We start from the raw sequence: 19,665 nt of genomic DNA, 5'->3' as shown, positions 1-19,665 counted from the left end.
TGGGATCCAGAATACATTTGGTTGCACTAACAAGTCCCAACTCAGGCACCTAAGAAAAAGGATGCATCTGTTAACTCACATGGCTAGAGAGAATTAAGTTGGATCCATCCAAGTGGGATCAGATCTTTCTTTCTCTCCATCCCTCTCTGCCTCATGTTCTTTCTCCTATCTTTATCTCTCTTCATTTCTCTTTACAGCTTCATTAACCCCGCTCTTCCCTTATTTATATGTTTTTTTCCACGTAGCAAGATCAGATTAAGGGGTGTAGTTTGAGCAGCTCCAGCTTTATTCTTTTCAGTTTAGTGACCACAGAATAGAGAGTGTTCCTCTTTCTGTGTTATATATATAAATTCCAAGTTATGATTGGCTTGGCTTGGATGCTATGACCACCTATTAAGGCAATTGCTGTGGCCAAAGGGATGGGGACTTCGGTCAAATCTGAATCACCTGCTAACTTCTATGATCAAGAGGGTATGGGACTAACTAACATTTGTAGTCTGGCCATAATCACCTGATTGGAATAGAGCAGGTGGGGAGCAGTTTCCCAGCAGAAGTAAAAGGAGCTGAAACCACAGCAGATAAGAAGGGATCCTTGACAGACAAAAACAATGGATTTCCCCTACTTTTCCACCCTTAGCTTTTTAGCATCTATGCAAATATTGGGTTAAATAAGTCAATACATGCAGTAAATACTTGATAGAGTACCTGGAGCAGAGTAAGTGATAGATCAATGTCTACTATTATTGAATACCTTTTTTAAAATTGTGGCAAAATAAACTTATCACAAAATTTACCATTTTAGTCATTTTTAAGTGTATCATTCAATGGATTAAGTACATCTACATTGTTGTGCAACCACCCCACCATCCATCTTCAGAACCTTTTTCATCATGCAAAACTGAAACTCTGTACCCATTAAACACTAATTTCCCATTCTGCCCTCAGCCACTTCCTGGCGAGGAGCATTCTCCTTTCTGTCTCTCTGAATTTGTCTCTATTCTAGGTATAGCATACAAGTGGAATCATCTAGTGTCTTTTTGTGACTGGCTTATTTTACTTCCGCATAATGTCTTCAGGGCTCATCCATGTTGGAGCATGTGTCAGAATTTCCTTCCTATAAGGCTGTAATATGCATTGTATGTCTATACCACATTTTGTTTATCCATGCATCTGTCGATGGATACTTGAGTTGCTTCCACCTTTTGACTATTGTGAATAATGATGCAGTGAACAGGGTGTACAGATATCCGTTCAAGTCTGCTCTCGGTTCTTTTGGGTATATACACAGAAGGAGAGCTGCTGAGTTGTATGGTAACTCTATGTCTTATCTTTTGAGGAACCATCATACTATTTTCCATAGTGGCTGCACCATTTTACATTCCAGCAGTGCACAAGGGTTCCCTTTCTCTGAATCCTCACCAACATTTGTCATTTTCTCTTTTTGATAGTAGCCACCCTAATGTTTGAGGTGGTCGTAAGTTCTTTAAACCCTGGTAAACTGAGATATACATATGTCATTAACAGAATTATTGCACCTAGTATTGTGGGTGAGACAGATAATATTGTCTGTATTTTAAAAATCAAATTTGATGTGATGACTGAACATTAAACTCAGAAAAGTCTTCTCAAAATCCAGGGAGAAATCAGAGCCAGATGTAGGTATTAGCAGTCATCTTCATAGAGCCACCTGTTAAAGCTGTGCATGGACAGATGCTCTGAGGGGAAGACTAAGAGCAGCAAAGTGCAAAGGAGGAAAAGGAACCAGCAGAGCAGGCCAAGGAACAGCCTTGAGAGGCACCTGGATATTTCAGAATCTCAGAGCCCCACAGAGGAGAGAGTCAAGAGGATTGGAAATGATCAGTGAGCTCTGATGTTAACACAGATGATATTTTTTAATTGCGTGTGAATAAGATTTTGTTAAATTGAATCATTTCATATGAATACTGCCCTACAGAGTCCTGTATAATTTTCAGAATGCCTCACGTGGATTATCTCATTTGGTCCTTTCAACTGTCCAGTGAAGTATTCACTTGTTACTCCTATATAACAAGAAAGAAACTGAAGCTCTGAGAGATTGTGGTTTTCTTAAGGTTACTGCTAGGTACCACCAAACAATCAGTTTTGAAAAGCTGAAGGCAGAGTAGTTGAGAGATGCCCAAGGCAGAGTGGGCATGAGGTGCTCCCTGCTGGTACCCAGGCAGCACCTCGTTCTCATTCACTACCTCCAGGGAGCAATATCTACTCACCCCTCTCGCCCTCCTGTGAACTACTAAGTAGTTGATTGTCTGTAGTCTAGAACACTGTTTGTTAAGCTGTGGGTCGTGACCTAACAGTGGATCTTCAAATCAGTTAGCGGGTCACAGCCAGGCTCACAAGAGCCAGTGGTGCATGGCCCTTCCCAGCTCCGCCTTCAGTACCTGCATACGGGTCACGGAGCTCGGCTGTGATGGAAGTCAGCCAGCAGCACAAAGTTGGGGCCTTTGTTTGTTTTACCACAGAGAACCAGTCGTCAAACATTTACTAGCACACCACCGGTCATGACTGTCATTTCTCCCCCTTCCCTCCCATCCCCAGAATGGAACAGAATGGAATAGAAAGAAAAATACCAAGGTCCATCTGTAATAAAAGTAAGAACATACATTTCATGACACTTTTGTTTAAGTCATAAAGATATTTATGTGTGTGTACATATAAGGTGCATTTTTTACTGTGTGTTGCAGTAAAACAGAAATTTTAAAGTCCTTGGTCTGGGGTCCCTTCATTTTCCTTCCTCAAGTAACTGAAAGTCAGCTGTTCTCTTGATCTTTAGGCAAAGAACTGGTATCCAGTGCCCTTTTTGAATTAATGTTGCATCTACTCTAGGAGGAACAAGACTGAATTTTTATCAGGCTAAATATGATCATTCTATAATAGACAAAACCCCTTCATATATCAGTTCTTTTGAACTCAAAACTATATAAAAATTGATTCTTACATCCCACCAAAGATTTTTCTACAGTGAGTATGTATCTGTCCTACAGTCAGAAACCAGTAGTCATTATTATTAAATCTCAAAGAAGGCTAAAAAATAGCAGAAAACAGGTTTAAGCCCACAGCCTGTGTACTCTACCACTCATTACTAGAACTCTCTAGAAAGAAAATAATCCTTTTAAGACAGTAAAGAAACGTTTTGTGAAATTAGTTTCCTGTTAATGATTTAGTGATGTATTTTATAAATCTAGACTTTATGTATAAGCATGTACACACACTTTATATATACATCTTATATATAAACATGTATTAAACATACATATAATCAGATATGTTTAGATTATGCCTCAAAACCAGATAGATCATAGAAATAGATCCCAAGAAATTTTATTTAGATCAGCTTTTAAATTTTTAATTTTTCATAAAAGAAAAGTTATTAAGTATCCCTATGCAAAAAAAGAAAAAAACCTCTCTACTAACATTAAATGGTCTACATTTACAGTACTATATAAGTGTAGTTACAAAAAGAAATACTTTTCAACGAGCAACATTTAAAAGTTGTTCAAATAGATTTATATCATTCTATTCCGTGATGTAATTTTATCATGCCCATCTTACTGCTTTGTTGTAATAAGAAAATGAACCAGAATAAGGAAAACATGGTTTTTATTGGTTTATAAGTTATATATACTTCAAGAAATGAGTTACGTACATTTTTCATAGAAGAATTAAGCTTAATATATATGTGACTTTAGTTCTTTGCAGTAGAATTCCTTAACATAGCACTTTATGAAAACTATTCAACACTCATTTGCAAGTGGAAAGTAAATCTCCCACATAGACGGACACTTGAGCCCTTGCTGGTCTTAGCATCTAAGAGTTGAACTAAGGGCCTATGTTTGTTCATTAGAAATTGAGAAAGACTTCTGGGAAGGTAGGAGAGCTCCCTGGTGCTGCTGTGGTCAGCCAGCTCCCTTCTCCCATGTGGCTGCATTTCAGAGTTCGAAAGGGGCTGCTTTTGCTCTGAACAAGCCCTTGCAGCTGTGCCCGGCGCCTTTGTGTCACCCAGACAGGGTTTCATGAAATGGATCTGATGCTCTTGTGGCTGTGGTGCTCATTCCTACATACTGGAGCTGTGCCCAGAAAGGTGAGGGGCCGGCAGGTTGGCCCTCACTCCCCAGCTGTCCTTTCTCCTCATGTCACTCAGAATATAAATAAATTGATTCATTCACTCTCTTATCAAACCAGAATGTTGCCAGAAGATTCTACCAGGGCCACCCTGATCAGTTGGAAAGGCCTTAGAGACAAATCAAAGAAGCATAATTCGTAAAGTCTTTGGTTTAGGTAACTGCTATAAATTAAGTTTCTAATTTTATTTCTCTTATCATCTTGGAGGGAGAAAAATAACTCGTTATATGTGCATGTTGTTTGAGGTCTGGGCCTTCTTTATTGGCATGCATGTCATGATGAATTCTCTGTGTTTTCTGAACTGGAAAAGCCATGAGTCAGATGATCTCATTGACAATTTGCATCTCTTACTGTCATACAGCAGGTGCATGGCAGGAGCACTCGTCTGGAGCATGGATTGCCCCGTAACACACCAGGCCCTTTGCTGTGTGCAGAAGTATAGTTTGTACTATTAGTTGGAAGTCTTTCGCTAGCTATGGGAAACACTACTATAGATCATTTCCCACATCAGCCAGTTGAATATTTACCAAGAAGCCCCATATAAATACTTGCATGGCAAAATGCTGGGCACTTAGGTTATGTGAAGATTTGTAAAATGTGTTCTCTGCGCTTAAAACAGTGTAGCAAAGGAAACAAGCAACAGATGCAAAACAAAGTCCTCCACTCTTCAAAAAAAAGTGAAAGAAACAATGATTTTAGGAGGTTTAGGAAAGTCTGTTCACCATTCCTCTCAAGGAACTCAGGCCTCAGAGTGAGCATGGAATGGGAATCTGCTGTTCTCCCAGCAGTTCTCCATTGCTAGGTGCCTCTCCTAGTGTGTTTCACGTTGGCAAGTGTCAATCACAGTGTTTAAAAATATTTTTATTTGCTGTGTTAAAGTAATACAAGCCAGAGATATCACCTCACACCAGTAAGGATGGCCATCATCAAAAAGACAAACAACAACAAATGTTGGCGAGGTTGTGGAGAAAGGGGAACCCTCCTACACTGCTGGTGGAAATGTAAATTAGTTCAACCATTGTGGAAAGCAGTATGGAGGTTCCTCAGAATGCTCAAAATAGAAATATCATTTGACCCAGGAATTCCACTTCTAGGAATTTACCCTAAGAATGCAGCACTCCATTTTGAAAAAGGCAGATGCACCCCTATGTTTATAGCTGCACTATTTACAATAGCCAAGATATGGAAGCAACCTAAGTGTCCATCAGTAGATGAATGGATAAGGAAGATGTGGTACATATACACAATGGAATATTATTCAGCCATAAGAAAAAAACAGATCCTACCATTTGCAACAACATGGATGGAGCTAGAGGGTATTATGCTCAGTGAAATAAGCCAGGTGGAGAAAGACAAGTACCAAATGATTTCACTCATATGTGGAGTATAAGAACAAAAGAAAACTGAAGGAACAAAACAGCACTAGAATCACAGAACCCAAGAATGGACTAATAATTACCAAAGGGAAAGGGACTGGGGAGGATGGGTGGGAAGGGAGGGATAAGGGCAGGGAAAAAGAAAGAGGGCATTATGATTAACATATATAGTGCGTGGGGGGCACGGGGAGGGCTGTGCAACACAGAGAAGACAAGTAGTGATTTTACAGCATCTTACTATGCAGGTGGACAGTGACTGTGAAGGGGTATGTGGGGGGACTCGGTGAAGGGGGAAGCCTAGTAAACATAATGTTCTTCATGTAATTGTAGATTAATGATACCAAAAAAAAAAAAAGTAATACAATCCCGTTACTTTACTCTGGTGCTAATGGAAGAGCAGCAGGCTGGGAGAAAAATTGGGTTTGTTGGACTCTGGTAGTTACCAAACCAGTATAATGTATTTTACAGGTGCTTTAAGGTTTTTAAGAGTAATTCTGATGATATTTTATGTTTATGTTGCTTGTTGACTTTAGAACTAATGTACTAAGATGTAACTTGGATTTGAAAAATGCCAAGTGTATAAATATCATATTATCCATAGACATTTGACAAAAAAGAAAAACTAGAATTTACGATCCAGGACATGAAGCAAAAAAGAAGATAGGTTAACTTTAATGGCTGGTGTTTCAAAAGTCCTACAGACAAAAGAGCTGGGCTGTTGTGATCATGGCCGTAGAGGCAGTGGAGGGAAAAGACAGTAACATTGTTGTCCTGTGTACCTTTCCTGCCCTTATGACCCCACCACCGGGTCACCAGGCAGGTGTGGGTAATGAAGCAGCTCTGGACCAGAATTACGGCAGGTGTGAGGGCCAACTCCAGTTAGGCCAGCCCCAAGGTGGAGAGTCTAACTGGAGACCCTTCACATAAAGATGGGACCCCAAAGGACTATATTCTCCATGTAAAGGTCAGCCAGAAATCAACCCTCTCCTCCTACTTTTCCTCTACCCTGTCAGGCACTGAAGGAAAATTGCCTATTTGAAACTTGGTGCTGAGTATTCCCTGATCATTTAATAACCACAATCTGGCCCTCACATAAGCCTGGGCATGGATTCATATTCCCAGTGCTCTGAAAAACATCAACTTGAGAATTAAGTTTAAGGTGGTCCTAAGCTAGTAGTGGCCCCAGGCACCTAACAGAACCATATGCATTTTTTTTTTTCTGAGGAATCCTCTTTCACCTCAAACTTCAAATAATTCTTACAGGTAAAGTTTAAGAACTGTAAGATCACAGTTTAAAATCACAAAATAAATAAGGAAACCTGGCACCAAAAGCAAAAGCCAGCAAAAGTAATAGATAACAGTATTAGGCCTACAAAGACTAAGATATAGAAATTACTAGACATACAATAAAAAATAAAATTTCTCTTTATGTTTAGAGAAATTGAAGGAATAAAAGTATGAGTAGAACCATGACATTAAAATTATGAACCAAGCATATTTGAAAAAGAACTAAGTAGCACTTTTAGAATTGAAAAAATATATAATAATTAAGTTTTAAAAATCAGTGGATGGGTTTAGCTGCTGATTAGAACTAGCTGAAGAGAGGTTTCATGAGCTTGAAGAACTTATCTGGAATGCAGCACAGAAATAAAAAAGTAGTGAAAAACCAAGTCTAATAGATATTTAATTGTATTTCTTGGAGGGGGGGAGGAATTGGGAGAGCAATATTTGAAGAGATAATAGCTAAAAACTTTCCAAAACTAATAAAAGATCCACAAATTGCAGTGAATCAAAAGAAAGCCACATCTAGACATCCATATGGAAACTTGGGAATACTAAAGACAAAAGATGTTAAAAGCAGGATAGGGAGAAAAGAAGGCTTGCTGAAGGTTTGCCAATTTGACAGCATACTTCTTGACAGCAACAGTGGAAACCAAAATACAGGGTAATGTTGCCATTGGTGAAAGAAAAGAATTACCAAACCAGAAATGTAGTTTAGGCAAAAATTCTTTTAAGGATGAGGATGAAATAAAGACACTTTCCAACACATAAAACCAGAATGAATTTGTTACTAGTTTAAAAATTGTAAAGAATGTATTTTGAACAGAGAAGATGACACCAGGAAAAGGTTTGAGATGCAAGGAAGAAATATGAGCAAAGAATATGTAAAAATATGGGCAAATATATGCATAATAACCAATGAAGTGGTAATGTTTTAATCAGGTGAAAAAAAGGAGGGGAAAGTGACGGAATGAAAATATCCAGCACCAATATTATACAAATCAAGGGGGAGAATATGATCAGAGTTACAGTGGTCTAACTTGATAGTAGGCAGTGGAAAAGTAGATATTGATTAACCTTCAGCTTTATATAGTTAATATATACAAATGTGATAATGAAAAAGAATAACTACTAAAGGAATAGAAATATAAAACTTCCAAAGTAGTAGAGGGAAAATGAAATGAGAAAAAAAATAAACACATAAAGAGGAAAAGAAAAGAGTAAAGTGAAATATAGAAAGTACAACTTAAGACTGTAGAAATAAAAATGTTATTAATTACAAAAATGTGAGTGCTCTAAATGTCCAGTTAAAATCAAAGACAGATTCATTCAACAAATATTTACAGAGCATCTATTATGTGCTAGACACTACTTTAGGCACAAGGCACACCACACAGAGTAGTGAAAAAAGCAGCCAAAAATCCCTAATAGAGAGAGAGAAACAACAAACCAAATAAATAACACAAATAGTACATTAGATAGTGGTGAGTGTTCTAGAGAAAAAATAAAGCTGTGAAAGAAGTCAGAGAATGAGGAAAATCACTATTCTAAATAAAGTCAGTAAGAATGGCATTGAGTGCAGTCCTGAGGCAGTGAGGGAATGAGCCGGAGGTGGGCAAGGAAATTCCAGGTAGAAGGAACAGCATGAGCACATGGCTTGAATGGGTATCATGGCTGCTGTGTTCAGGAAAGACAAGCAGGCCAGTGGGGCTGCAGTGCAGGAGCCAAGAGGAGAGTGGGAATAGATGAGAGTCAGAGATGATGAGGGGCCAGGTCATGAAGGACCCAGTGGGCTAGGGAAAAGACTGGCACTTTTGAAGTGGGAGCCATCAGGAGGATCTGGCCAGAGGAGTGCATGAGCTGATTTTGGATTTAACAAGATCTCTGTGGCTGCTACATCAGGCAGGAGCAAAGTAGTAGCAGTAGAGTTGGGGGACAATGGTCAACCAGAAATGGATATGTTGTCACGTCAAAAAATTCTAAAATCCTCTTAATGGTGGATATAAATGGAAAATTTTCTGAGTAAAACATTAGTCAAATTCTGAATAAAACTGAGTCAAAAAAGACAATGCATCATGATCGTTAGGTTTACCCCAGAGATTCAGTGATTAATATTTAACAGTTGACCAATGTAATTTACTGCAATAACAGATTGAAGGGGAGAAAAATCATATGTCTCTCAAAGGACACAGAATAATTTTTTGTAAATTTTTTATTAAGGTATGATTGATATACACTCTTATGAAGATTTCACATGAAAAAAACAATGTGGTTACTACATTTACCCATATTATCAAGTCCCCACCCATACCCCAATGCAGTCACTGTCCATCAGTACAGCAAGGTACCAGAGATCCACTATGTGCCTTCTCTGTGCTACACTGTTCTCCCCGTGATCCCCCACACCATGTGTACTAAACATAATACCCCTCAGTCCCCTTCTCCCTCCCTCCCCACCCGCCCTCCCACACCCCTCCCCTTTGGGAACCACTAGTTCATTCTTGGAGTCTGTGAGTCTGCTGCCAACAGAATAAGCATTTAATAGCGTTGAATATCTTCTTGACTTTAAAAAAAGTTACTAGCTAACTTATAATTAATAAAGTATATCTACAAAGGAACAACAGTGACCATCTTTCTATTAATTGGGAAACTCTGAAAGCTTTCCCCATAAGATAAAGAGTAAGACAGGGGAGCCCATCACTTGTGTTGAGTGTTGTGCTAGAAGTCCTAGTCAGCAAAGTAGAACAAGGAAAAGAAATCAGAAAGGAAGAAGCAGGTATGTTGTTATTCTTGGATAGTGTATCTGTCTGACTGGAAAGTCAAAAGAATGTTCAAATAAATTATTAGCTTTTAAGATTGTTTAATTACATTGCTGTATATCAGCAACAAACAGAGCATGTGATTGTAGAAAAGATGCCCTTTGTACCAAAGGTATAATCATCAAAAATATAATGTATCTAGGGAAAAATCTAACAAAAGATATGTAAGACCTATTATTTTAAAAAATTATAAAACCTTACTGAGAGTCACTTCTTTAAAAAAGGCAAATTAATGGAGAGATAGACATGTTCATAGATTAGAAGTCAGTTTGGTAAAGATGTTGGTTCTCCCCAAAATCATCTATAGATTTTGAGAGGGTATTCATGGTTTATTTAATTTGACAAGCTGATTCTAAAATTTACATGGAATCATCTTTATACTCCTAAAGAATGGGAGTGAGAGATAGGGGGCCATGTGTGGCTTGTCTTACCAGATACCAACAACTGTTATCAAGACTATTACCAAGTTAAAGTACTGAAGAGAGCATGGTGTTGGTACAGAATAGAAAAATCTAAAACTTGTCCCTCATATGCAAACAGTTTATGACAGAGAGGCACTGAAGTTAAAGGAGGAAAGGATGGAATTTTCAATAAATAATGCTAGGACAATTAGTTATTGTGTGAGAAAAATGAAATTAGACCTGTGCACTATACACAATTTTAGGTTGGATTAAAGACTTAAGTATGAAAGGCAAAAGTGTCCTTTTATGAGACATTTTAGAACAATATTCAGTATCATCTTGACCACAGTGAAAGGAAAGGATTTCTTAAATTAGATCCCCAAAGTACAGACTGTAAAAGTACAAATTGATAAATTTGACTTTGTTCAAATTAAGAACTTCTATTCTAAGACACCATAAAGATATTGTGGGCTTTTTGTTTGTTTTCCTTAAGTCCTTATCCAGTAGAGATACATTGTGAAGTATTTATGGGTGAGATAATGTGTTATCTTCAGTTTGCTTTGAAGTATTTTAGGAAAAAAAAACACAGGGAGAGAGATGAACTTAAAATGGTAGAATGTTGATAATTATTAAAGCTAGATGGTGGGAACATAGTAGTGTCTTAGACATTCTATGTATGCTTAAAATTTTTTACTTTCAATAAGGTTTTTAAATTTTTTGAAAGCATTTTTATGGTGGATTTTTTTGAAGTCTTAACACTTAAAATCATTTTCTGAAAAGGTCACTTGTTAAATGTGTATCTAGATTTGATCTAATTTTCATCTCTGAGTAGGACTTCCCTTATAAATTAATAAATCTTGAAACAACGTCTTTAAAAAAAAGATAAAGACAGAAGAGACAAGTCACAAACTAGGTGAAAGTGTTTGTAACCAAAAAGTTAATATCCAGATAGTAAGCAAAGAACTTTAAAAATCTATAAGCAGCTTCTTTAATGTGACACCAAAAGCATAAACAACAATAAAAAAGAATAGACAAACTGGACATCATCAATATTTTTAAATTTTGTGCTTCAAAGGACGCTATCAAGGAAGTGAAATGACAACTCACAGAATGGGAAAAATATTTGCAAATCATATGTGTGATAAGGATGTTGTATCTAGAATATATAGGGAAGTCTTGCAACTCAGTAATAAAAAGACTACCAGGTTTTTAAATGGGCAAAGGATCTAAACAGACATTTCTCCAAAGAAGATATACAATGCCAATAAGCACACGACAAGATTCTCATCATTAGCCACTTGGAAATGTAAATTAAAACCATTTCACACCTACCAGGATGGCTGTAATCAAGAACACAGTATCAAGTGTTGGTGAGGATTGGAGAAATTAGAACCTTTATACACTGCTGGTGGAGCTGTAAAATGGTGCAATTGCTTTGTGAAACAATTTGACAGGTCATTACACCATTAAACATGTAGTAACCATATAACCCTGCAATTCCACTCTTACGTATATATCCAACAGAAATGAGAACATGTATCCAAACAACTTGCATACCTGAATGTTTAAGCAGCATTATTAATACTAATCAAGAGGTGTAAACAACCCAAATACCCATCAACTGATAAGTAAATAAATAAAATGTAGTATTTCACATGATGGAATACTATTCAGCCACAAAAAGTAATAAGTACTGATACATGCTGCAAAGTGGATGACCCTTGAGACCACTACAGTAAGTGAAAAAAACCAGACACAAAAGATTCTACTTACATGAAATGTTCAGATCAGGCAAATCAAGAGACAGAAAGTAGATTAGTCGTTGCCAAGGGCTGAGGGATAAAATGGAGGGAATGGCTAAGAGGTATGGGGTTTCATTTTCTTTCAGTTAAAATGTTCTAGAATTGATTGTGGTGATGGGTGCACAACTCTGAATATACTAAAAGCCACTAAATTATACACATTAAATAGGTGAATTGTATGGTATGTGAATTGTATCACAATAAAGCTGTTTTAAAAAATATCAGTAAACAACTCAGTAGTAAAATAAGCAAAATACATATCCAGGCATTTAACATAAGAAAAACATGTATATGTGCAATAGATATTTGAAAAGATCCTCAATCTCATTCCTAATCAAGGAGATGCTAATTAAACCACAGTAGGCTACCATGGTATACTCATTTGATTCGCAAAAATTTTAAACTGAGGCAATACTACTTCTCCACATGCAGAGGAGGAGAAGCAGCAGAGGACATTCATCCACTCCAGAGTGAGGGATGAATTGGTACAAGCACTTTGGAAAAGAACATGGCATTATTTTTAGAGAGTTGAAGATGCAAGTATTTATGACCCAGCAATTCCACTCCTAAGTATATATCTAAAGAAGTCCTTCCAGTTGTGTGCTGAGATCACATATAAGAATAGACACAGTAATACTATGAAATTCAAAACCACATAAAACTAAACAATATAGTATTTATGGATATAAGAATATGTAGTAAATAAATCTGTTTTTTAAAAGCAAACAAAGGAAGAATATACATAGATTTCAGCATAGTGGGGATAGGAAGGAATTGGGAGGGTCTCACAGGGAATTTGGGTAATGATAATACTGCATTTCTTAAACTGGCTGGTGGGATGTAGGTGTATATTGTGGAGATGGGGGAAAGGAGGCACAAGGCAAGTTATCTGATGGCTTGACATTGAGGGAAGATTTAGACAAACTCAGAAGTATACAAAGAGCACTTTCTCCATGCAGTTCAGTATTGAATGCTAATAATGCTGACCCTGAGTTTCTAGAAAAGATTAATACAGCATCTTCTATTTAAGAAGCAAAAAAGCAAAAAGGATAAAATGTTCTTAAGAAGAAGGAAAAACAGGACACTAAGAGAACTACACAAAAGAGGAGCAGCAGAATGGGGGTGCTGCAGAAAGGTTTCCAACAAAAGTGGCCAAAATAAAAGAGCTTCTACTTCAAGGTGAACTTCCTTTATTGGCCACAAGTTCTTTATTCGTCAGTCATGCTAACTAAACCAGACACTGTTATCAGTAAATAAAAGCCCACACTCGCATCCAGACTGCTAAGGAAGAAGTTAAACTGTCATTGTTTGCAGATGACATGATATTGTACATACAAAACCCTAAAGAATCCACCCCAAAACTACTAGAACTAATAGCTGAATTCAGCAAAGTAGCAGGATACAAAATTAATACACAGAAATCTGTTGCATTCCTATATACTAATGATGAACTAGCAGAAAGAGAAATCAGGAAAACAATTCCATCAAAAATAATAAAATTCCTAGGAATAAACCTAACCAAGGAGATGAAAGACATACCCAGAAAACTACAAGACACTCATGAGGGAAATTAAACAAGACACCAAATAAATGGAAATTCATCCTGTGCTCATGGATAGGAAGAATAAATAGTGTCAAAATGGCCATCCTTCCTAAAGCAATCTACAGAATCAATGCAATCCCTATCAAAATACCAATGTCATTCTTCAACAAGCTACAGCAAATAGTCTAAAATTCATATGGAACCACAGAAGACCCTGAATATCCAAAGCAATCCTGAGAAGGAAGAATAAAGCTAGGGGGATTATGCTCCCCAACCTCAAACTCTACTACAAAGCCACAGTAATCAAGACAATTTGGTACTGGCACAAGAACAGACCCATAGATCAATGGAACAGAATAGAGAGCCCAGATATACACCCAAGCATATATGGTCAATTCATATATGATAAAGGAGCCATGGCTATACAGTGGGGAAGTGACTGCCTCTTCAACAACTGGTGTTGGCAAAACTGGACAGCTACATGTAAGAGAATGAAACTGGATTATTGTCTAACTCCACACACAAAAGTAAACTCAAAATGGATCAAAGACCTGAATGTAAGTCATGAAACCATAAAACTCTTAGAAGAAAACATAGGCCAAAATCTCTTGAATATAAACATGAGCAACTTTTTCCTGAATGCATCTTGTTGGGCAAGGGAAGCAAAAGCAAAAATGAACAAATGGGACTATATCATGCTAAAAAGCTTCTGTACAGCAAAGGACACCATCAGTAGAACAAAAAGGCATCCTACAGTATGGGAGAATATATTCATAAATGACAGATCCGACAAGGGGTCAACATCTAAAATATATAAAGAACTCAGATGTCTCAACACCCAAAAAGGAAATAACCCAATTAAAAAACGGGCAGAGGATATGAATGGACACTTCTCCAAAGAAAAAATTCAGATGGCCAACAGGCACATGAAATGATTCTCCACATAGCTAATTATCAGGGAAATGCCATTTAAAACCACAATGAGATATCACCTCACACCAGTTAGGATGGCCAACATCGAAAAGACAAGGAACAACAAATGCTGGCAAGGAAGCAGAGAAAGGGGAACCCTCCTACACTGCTGGTGGGAATGTAAATTAGTTCAACCAGGTGGAAAGCAATATGGAGGTTCCTCAAAAAACTAAAAATAGAAATACCATTTGACCTAGGAATTTCACTCCTAGGAATTTACCCAAAGGAAACAAGATCTCATATTCAAAAAGACATATGCACCCCTATGTTTATTGCAGCACTATTTACAATAGCCAAGATAATGGATGCAACCTAAGTGTCCATCAGTAGATGAATAGATAAAGAAGATGTGGTACATATGCACAATGGAATATTATTCAGCCATAAGAAGAAAATAAGTCCTACCATTTGCAACAACATGGATGGAGTAGAGGGTATTATGTTCAGTGAAATAAGCCAGGCAGAGAAAGACAAATACCAAATGATTTCCCTCATTTGTGGAGTATAACAATGAAGCAAAACTGAAAGAACAAAAACAGCAGCAGACTCATAGACTCCAAGAAGGGACTAGTGGTTACCAAAAGGGAGGGGTAAGGGAGGGTGAGTGGGGAGGGAGGGATTGAGGGGTATTACGATTGGTACACATGGTGTGTGGGGGGTCATAGGGAAGACAATGTAGCATAGAGAAGACAAGTAGTGACTCTGTGGCATCTCACTACACTGATGGGCAATGACTTCAATGGGGTATGGGGGGTACTTGATAATATGCGTGAATGTAGTAACCGCAATGTTTTTCATGTGAAACCTTCATAAGAGTGTATATCAATGACATCTTAATTTTAAAAATGCAAAAATGCTGTATATTAAATCAGAGTAATCTAAAAACTAGTCCCATTAAGAGGAATCAGGGCTCCCTGGCTAACTTCAGATTTGGGACAGAAAAAACACAAGGTGGGCCTGCACCATCAGATTATTGTTTCAGAAAGTAAGAAAGTGTTTAAAACTGCATGGGGACAAGTCAAAACCACTTAGGAACCTACAAAACAGACTTGTACAGGCCAAGTCTGGAATAATTTGAGCATCCAAAAAATAACGATGACAGTGGATTAAAGCAAATTGAGTTAAGATAGAATCCAGCAGTCCAGGGTCTTCCAACAACATGTAATATTGGGAGAGGCTCTTTACAGAAGAATCCCAGCTAATATATATAAAAGGAATGACTGATCTAGAGAACCATTATTACTTCAACAATTCAATGACTGATTCAGAGAAGTATGAACAATGAATACTGAAACCATAGGCAAAAACTGCTAGGAAACAAGATTTGCACAATATCCAAGTATCACTACCCCACAGATTGCTTATTAATTGCAAAGAGGAAATGGAGATATCTGGCACACAGCACCTTAGCCAAGTAATCAAACATGACATCCCTGATGTTCGACAAACTGTTTATTATATACACCTGCTGATATAATGCACTGAAGGACACAACAGCTCTCCGGCTGGAGTAGTTAAACTGAATTTAATTCTGATACAGTCTACAAAACAACAGAACTGGACTCTGTGTTAAAAGGAAATAAGGCAGGGCAGAGGGTGCAGGCAACAAACTGAAGATTAAATGAAACTATAGCTACTGACAGTTAAATGCAGTACATGTTCCCACACTGGATCCTAAATTAAGAGGAGATGTAAAAAAATCTCTAAACCTCATTTTTGGGACACCTGGTAAAGTTTGATTGTTGGCTGTAAAGGTACCAAAATATGCCACCCCAAAATATGCCTTTTTGGCATATGGATTATTTTGAACTAATGGCAGATTCAAGAAAAGCTCTAAAAACAGGGCACTTGTTTTCCTTTTGTGAAAAAAAAAAGGAAATTTCCATTTGTAAAGATGTCTCCCACTTCCAGTACCAGAAAGAGGAAGTATCTCTTTGGATTCTTAGCCAAGGAGAAGGCACTGACTTAAATTTGCAAAACAAATCCTACTAAGCAACCCTAGTTTTCCATCCTTGTCTTGGTCAGGTTCTCATAACTTGCCTCCCCTGCCTAAAAGCCCCAAGCCCCTTTCCCTCTGTTTGGCCTGAGATACAAGCCCAAGTTCTAATCACCCATTTAGATTACTCACTGTTGGGCACTCCCGGGTGTACATACATGACAGACATGTTAATACAGTTCTGTTTGCTTTTCTCTTCTTGGTCCGTCTGTGGCCAGTCTATTCTACGGGGCTCCTGCTGGAGAGCCTAAGATGGGTAGAGGAAAAACTCTTTTTCTTCCCTAGAATTGTTCTTTGAATATTTTTATAGAAAGTGAGTATTAAATACTATTATATCAATGTTAAATTTCTTGACTATGATCATGGAGTTGTGGTTTTGTAGGGAAAGTTTCTTTTTCTTAGGAGTTAGGGATTAAGTAGTTAGGAATATAGTGTAGTAATGTCTGCAAATTACTTTGAAATGATCAGAGAGAGGAAAAGAGAAAGGAAGCAAAAGCGGCCAAATGTTAGGTGTTTGTGCATCAAGAGAAGGGGTACGTGGGAGTTCTTTGTGCTAGTCGTCTAACTTTTCTGTAGGCTTGAAAGTTTTCAAAATAAAAAGTTTGGGGAAAACTGCAAAAAAAAATTAAATAAAAGCCCACACTCTTATTTCAGACACTTAGTGCTTGATTTTCTCTTTTTTCAGCTCCTACACACACAAAAAGATGAACTGCAAACCCGCGGAGGAGGAACCTGTTCACTAGTCCCACTGCTCCTGGGTGCGTGACGGAGGGGAGGCACCCAGCAGCGCGGCAGGGGGGCCAGAGCATATTTTTGCTGCCTTGGTCCCCAGAGCCTTTGAGCTGATGTGGCAGCAGATTGTTGCCTGTCAGCCAATCCAGATTTGTACTGAGACGACAGGAAATCACATCAGCTGGGTGTTGATGGAACTTAGCAATGGGGACATTGAACTGATGAATTATATACCCCATCAGAGCACGAGCACATGTGTATCTTTTACCCCTTTCCCCCCTTCCCCGCCTGCGTAGTAGGTCTTCTCTGTCCCTCTCCTGCTACCACACAGAGATGATATAAAACAGGCTCTTTGGCTATTTGCATTTTGCTTCCTCTTCTTTTCCAGATTGCAGTATTAACTTTACTGCCTACATTCCTAAAATCCCCACAACATTATCTACCAAAGTTGTTCTTGCCTTTTCAGAGGGTCTGACGGGAAGGGGGACACTTGCAGGGTAAGTTGCCCAGAGAGGAGAGAAGTTAGTGTGCTGCTGACCACACAAGCCACAGCAAAGGCCCCCTTTGCAATTACTGATTTCTAAAATTAATAAAGTAATTCTATTTTTATTTTCTTTTTTTCCATTTACTAATTTCCCAACAATCAGTATTCACAAAAACTGAAATGGGACCAAATTCTCATTTTATTTCATGGCTGGGCAGTTTTTTAAGCTTCATTTTAGAAATGTGAGCTCTAAAGACATGTTTATTCTTACATTTGGTTTCAACAGATGGTGGGTGCAGGCTGTCCCCTAAGGGCAGCGCCTGCACCTGGGAAGCTGGTGTGTGCAAACGTCCCCATGATCAGGCCACAGCAGGCAGGCCCGCTGGCGGCCTGTGTGTCCATCCAGCTACACACTGTTCACTGAAACAGCGCATCAGACTGATGCCGCACAGCCTCCGTTTGCTTTCTGCTTGACCTCTGCTCTCTCGCTTCCTCAGCATTCCTAGGTCCTTTCTCTGGCTTCTAGTGGAGAAAAGGTTTAAAGATGGGCTGCAGAGCCCACCAAAGGATTGACTTAGCTGCCTAGGGAGTTATTGGGTGTGAACCCAATGTCTGAGGTTTCTACAACAAGGTGCTATAGACTCAGCATTGTCCTTTCCCTGGAGGAAAAATGACACCCAAAAAGGCAGAGAAAAAAGAGACTTTATTGCCTTTCAGTGAATGAAAACAGGTTTGAGCACACTGAAACATTTTGGTTTTGTGAGGGATGAAGTCTATCAGTTGCAGGAGAGAAGAGAGAATGTATTCCAGATATTCCTGGGACTTCTGGTTAGTAGTTCAAGGACCATCTTAACCGTTTGCTAACTTGGTTGTGTATTGGTTAGGAGACAAATTGGAATTCCTTCAGAATCCCCTGCTAGTGTGTAGAATTGTGAAATAAGGTGTTTGGGGAGACTCACCAAATGGATCTTGAGAAAAAGGATGAGGGGAGAATCCCAGCAAAAGAACTTATAAACCAACCAGAGCGCTTGGAATTGCCCTCAGCAACTGTCGGGATTGAAGCCTCAAGCCAGTCTCTCACTGCATTCAGCACGTGCCCGTCAGATATAGGACCAGACTCCAGACCTCTCCCTTCATTCACCCAAATACTTCCAAGTCACTTTTACTGGTACGGATTTCTATTGGTAATAAACCCAGTAGATCATACCATCCTCCCTCTAGCAACAGTGCCATTTCCGGTGTCCCTCCTGACCCTCCCTGAAAACAAACATGTATTTTTGCAGATGACAGACAGTGGTTCAACTTTCTGTAGTATCTGTAAAACATGACATGGAATGGGGAGGCTGGGCTGCAGACCTGCTGATATTTGTATCTGCCAATTAATAGAGCTCTAAGATTCAAAGCACATTTGGGATCCTGGAGTGTTCTGCTTCCTTTGGGGTACTTCTCATTGCCTTGGTCCATGAGGATAAAGCACAGGCCAGTGTTTTAGTGACATCCTGTGAAGCTGAATGAAAAGGAGCCTGTGGCCAGATCGTGTCTCTCTTCCTTACTTAAGCCTCAAGTTAGCACCAACAGTGTCAGGTATATGCAGTGCTTCTCAAAATGGAGTTTTCAACAGCCTGGACCCTACCCCAGGCTGAAAGGCACTCTAGAGCTGCAGCCTGAAATTGTACATTTTTAGTAACCACTTGGTTGAGTCTTCATACCCACTGAAATTTGAGAATGGCTGCCACAAGTGACTAGGTTCTGAAACCTGGGATTGCAGGGGCCTGTGGCCGCAAGGCCGGGTACGCTGCTTTACTCTCTGGACCCACCAGCTCCCTCGGGTAATGCGGAACACAGTCACACCAGCCAGGGTTGGGGCAGGAACATACCCTGAAGTACAGTGGAATAAATGGGTGCCACATGGGATGGAGGCTGAGAGAGACGCCCTTAGAATTGGCTAAGCATGGATAAAGCAGGAAAGAATCTTGGTGACCAAATTCAGGAGTTCAGTTTGGAAGAAGTCTGAAAGGAGCAAGAATACATACCTACACACACACACACACACACACACATGCAGACACACAGAATAGACACTTCCTTCAACCTACAAATT

At 38.8% G+C, this 19,665-nt stretch overlaps 1 protein-coding gene across 18 annotated transcripts in view; it reads left to right on the top strand.

Moving 5' to 3' along the window:
* TTLL5 (tubulin tyrosine ligase like 5) overlaps positions 1-17,689 on the top strand; it is a 277,550-nt gene extending 259,861 nt beyond the window's left edge. For 17 of the 18 annotated variants that reach the window (XR_008992440.1, XM_036913100.2, XM_036913097.2 and 14 more), the window contains one exon: positions 17,034-17,689. Coding sequence is in view for 17 of the 18 variants with exons in the window: in XM_036913100.2 (XP_036768995.2) it covers positions 17,034-17,114 (81 nt within the window). In the remaining variant the exon portion in view is untranslated. Of the gene's footprint in view, positions 1-1,636; positions 2,733-17,033 lie in introns of those variants that run through there. The other variant, XM_057488296.1, reaches the window with a different exon arrangement.
* The last annotated feature ends 1,976 nt before the right edge of the window (positions 17,690-19,665 follow it).

Source organism: Manis pentadactyla, chromosome 11 (assembly GCF_030020395.1).
Source record: "Manis pentadactyla isolate mManPen7 chromosome 11, mManPen7.hap1, whole genome shotgun sequence".
Taxonomy (NCBI): domain Eukaryota; kingdom Metazoa; phylum Chordata; class Mammalia; order Pholidota; family Manidae; genus Manis; species Manis pentadactyla.
This window is presented reverse-complemented; position numbering and strand designations above follow the sequence as displayed.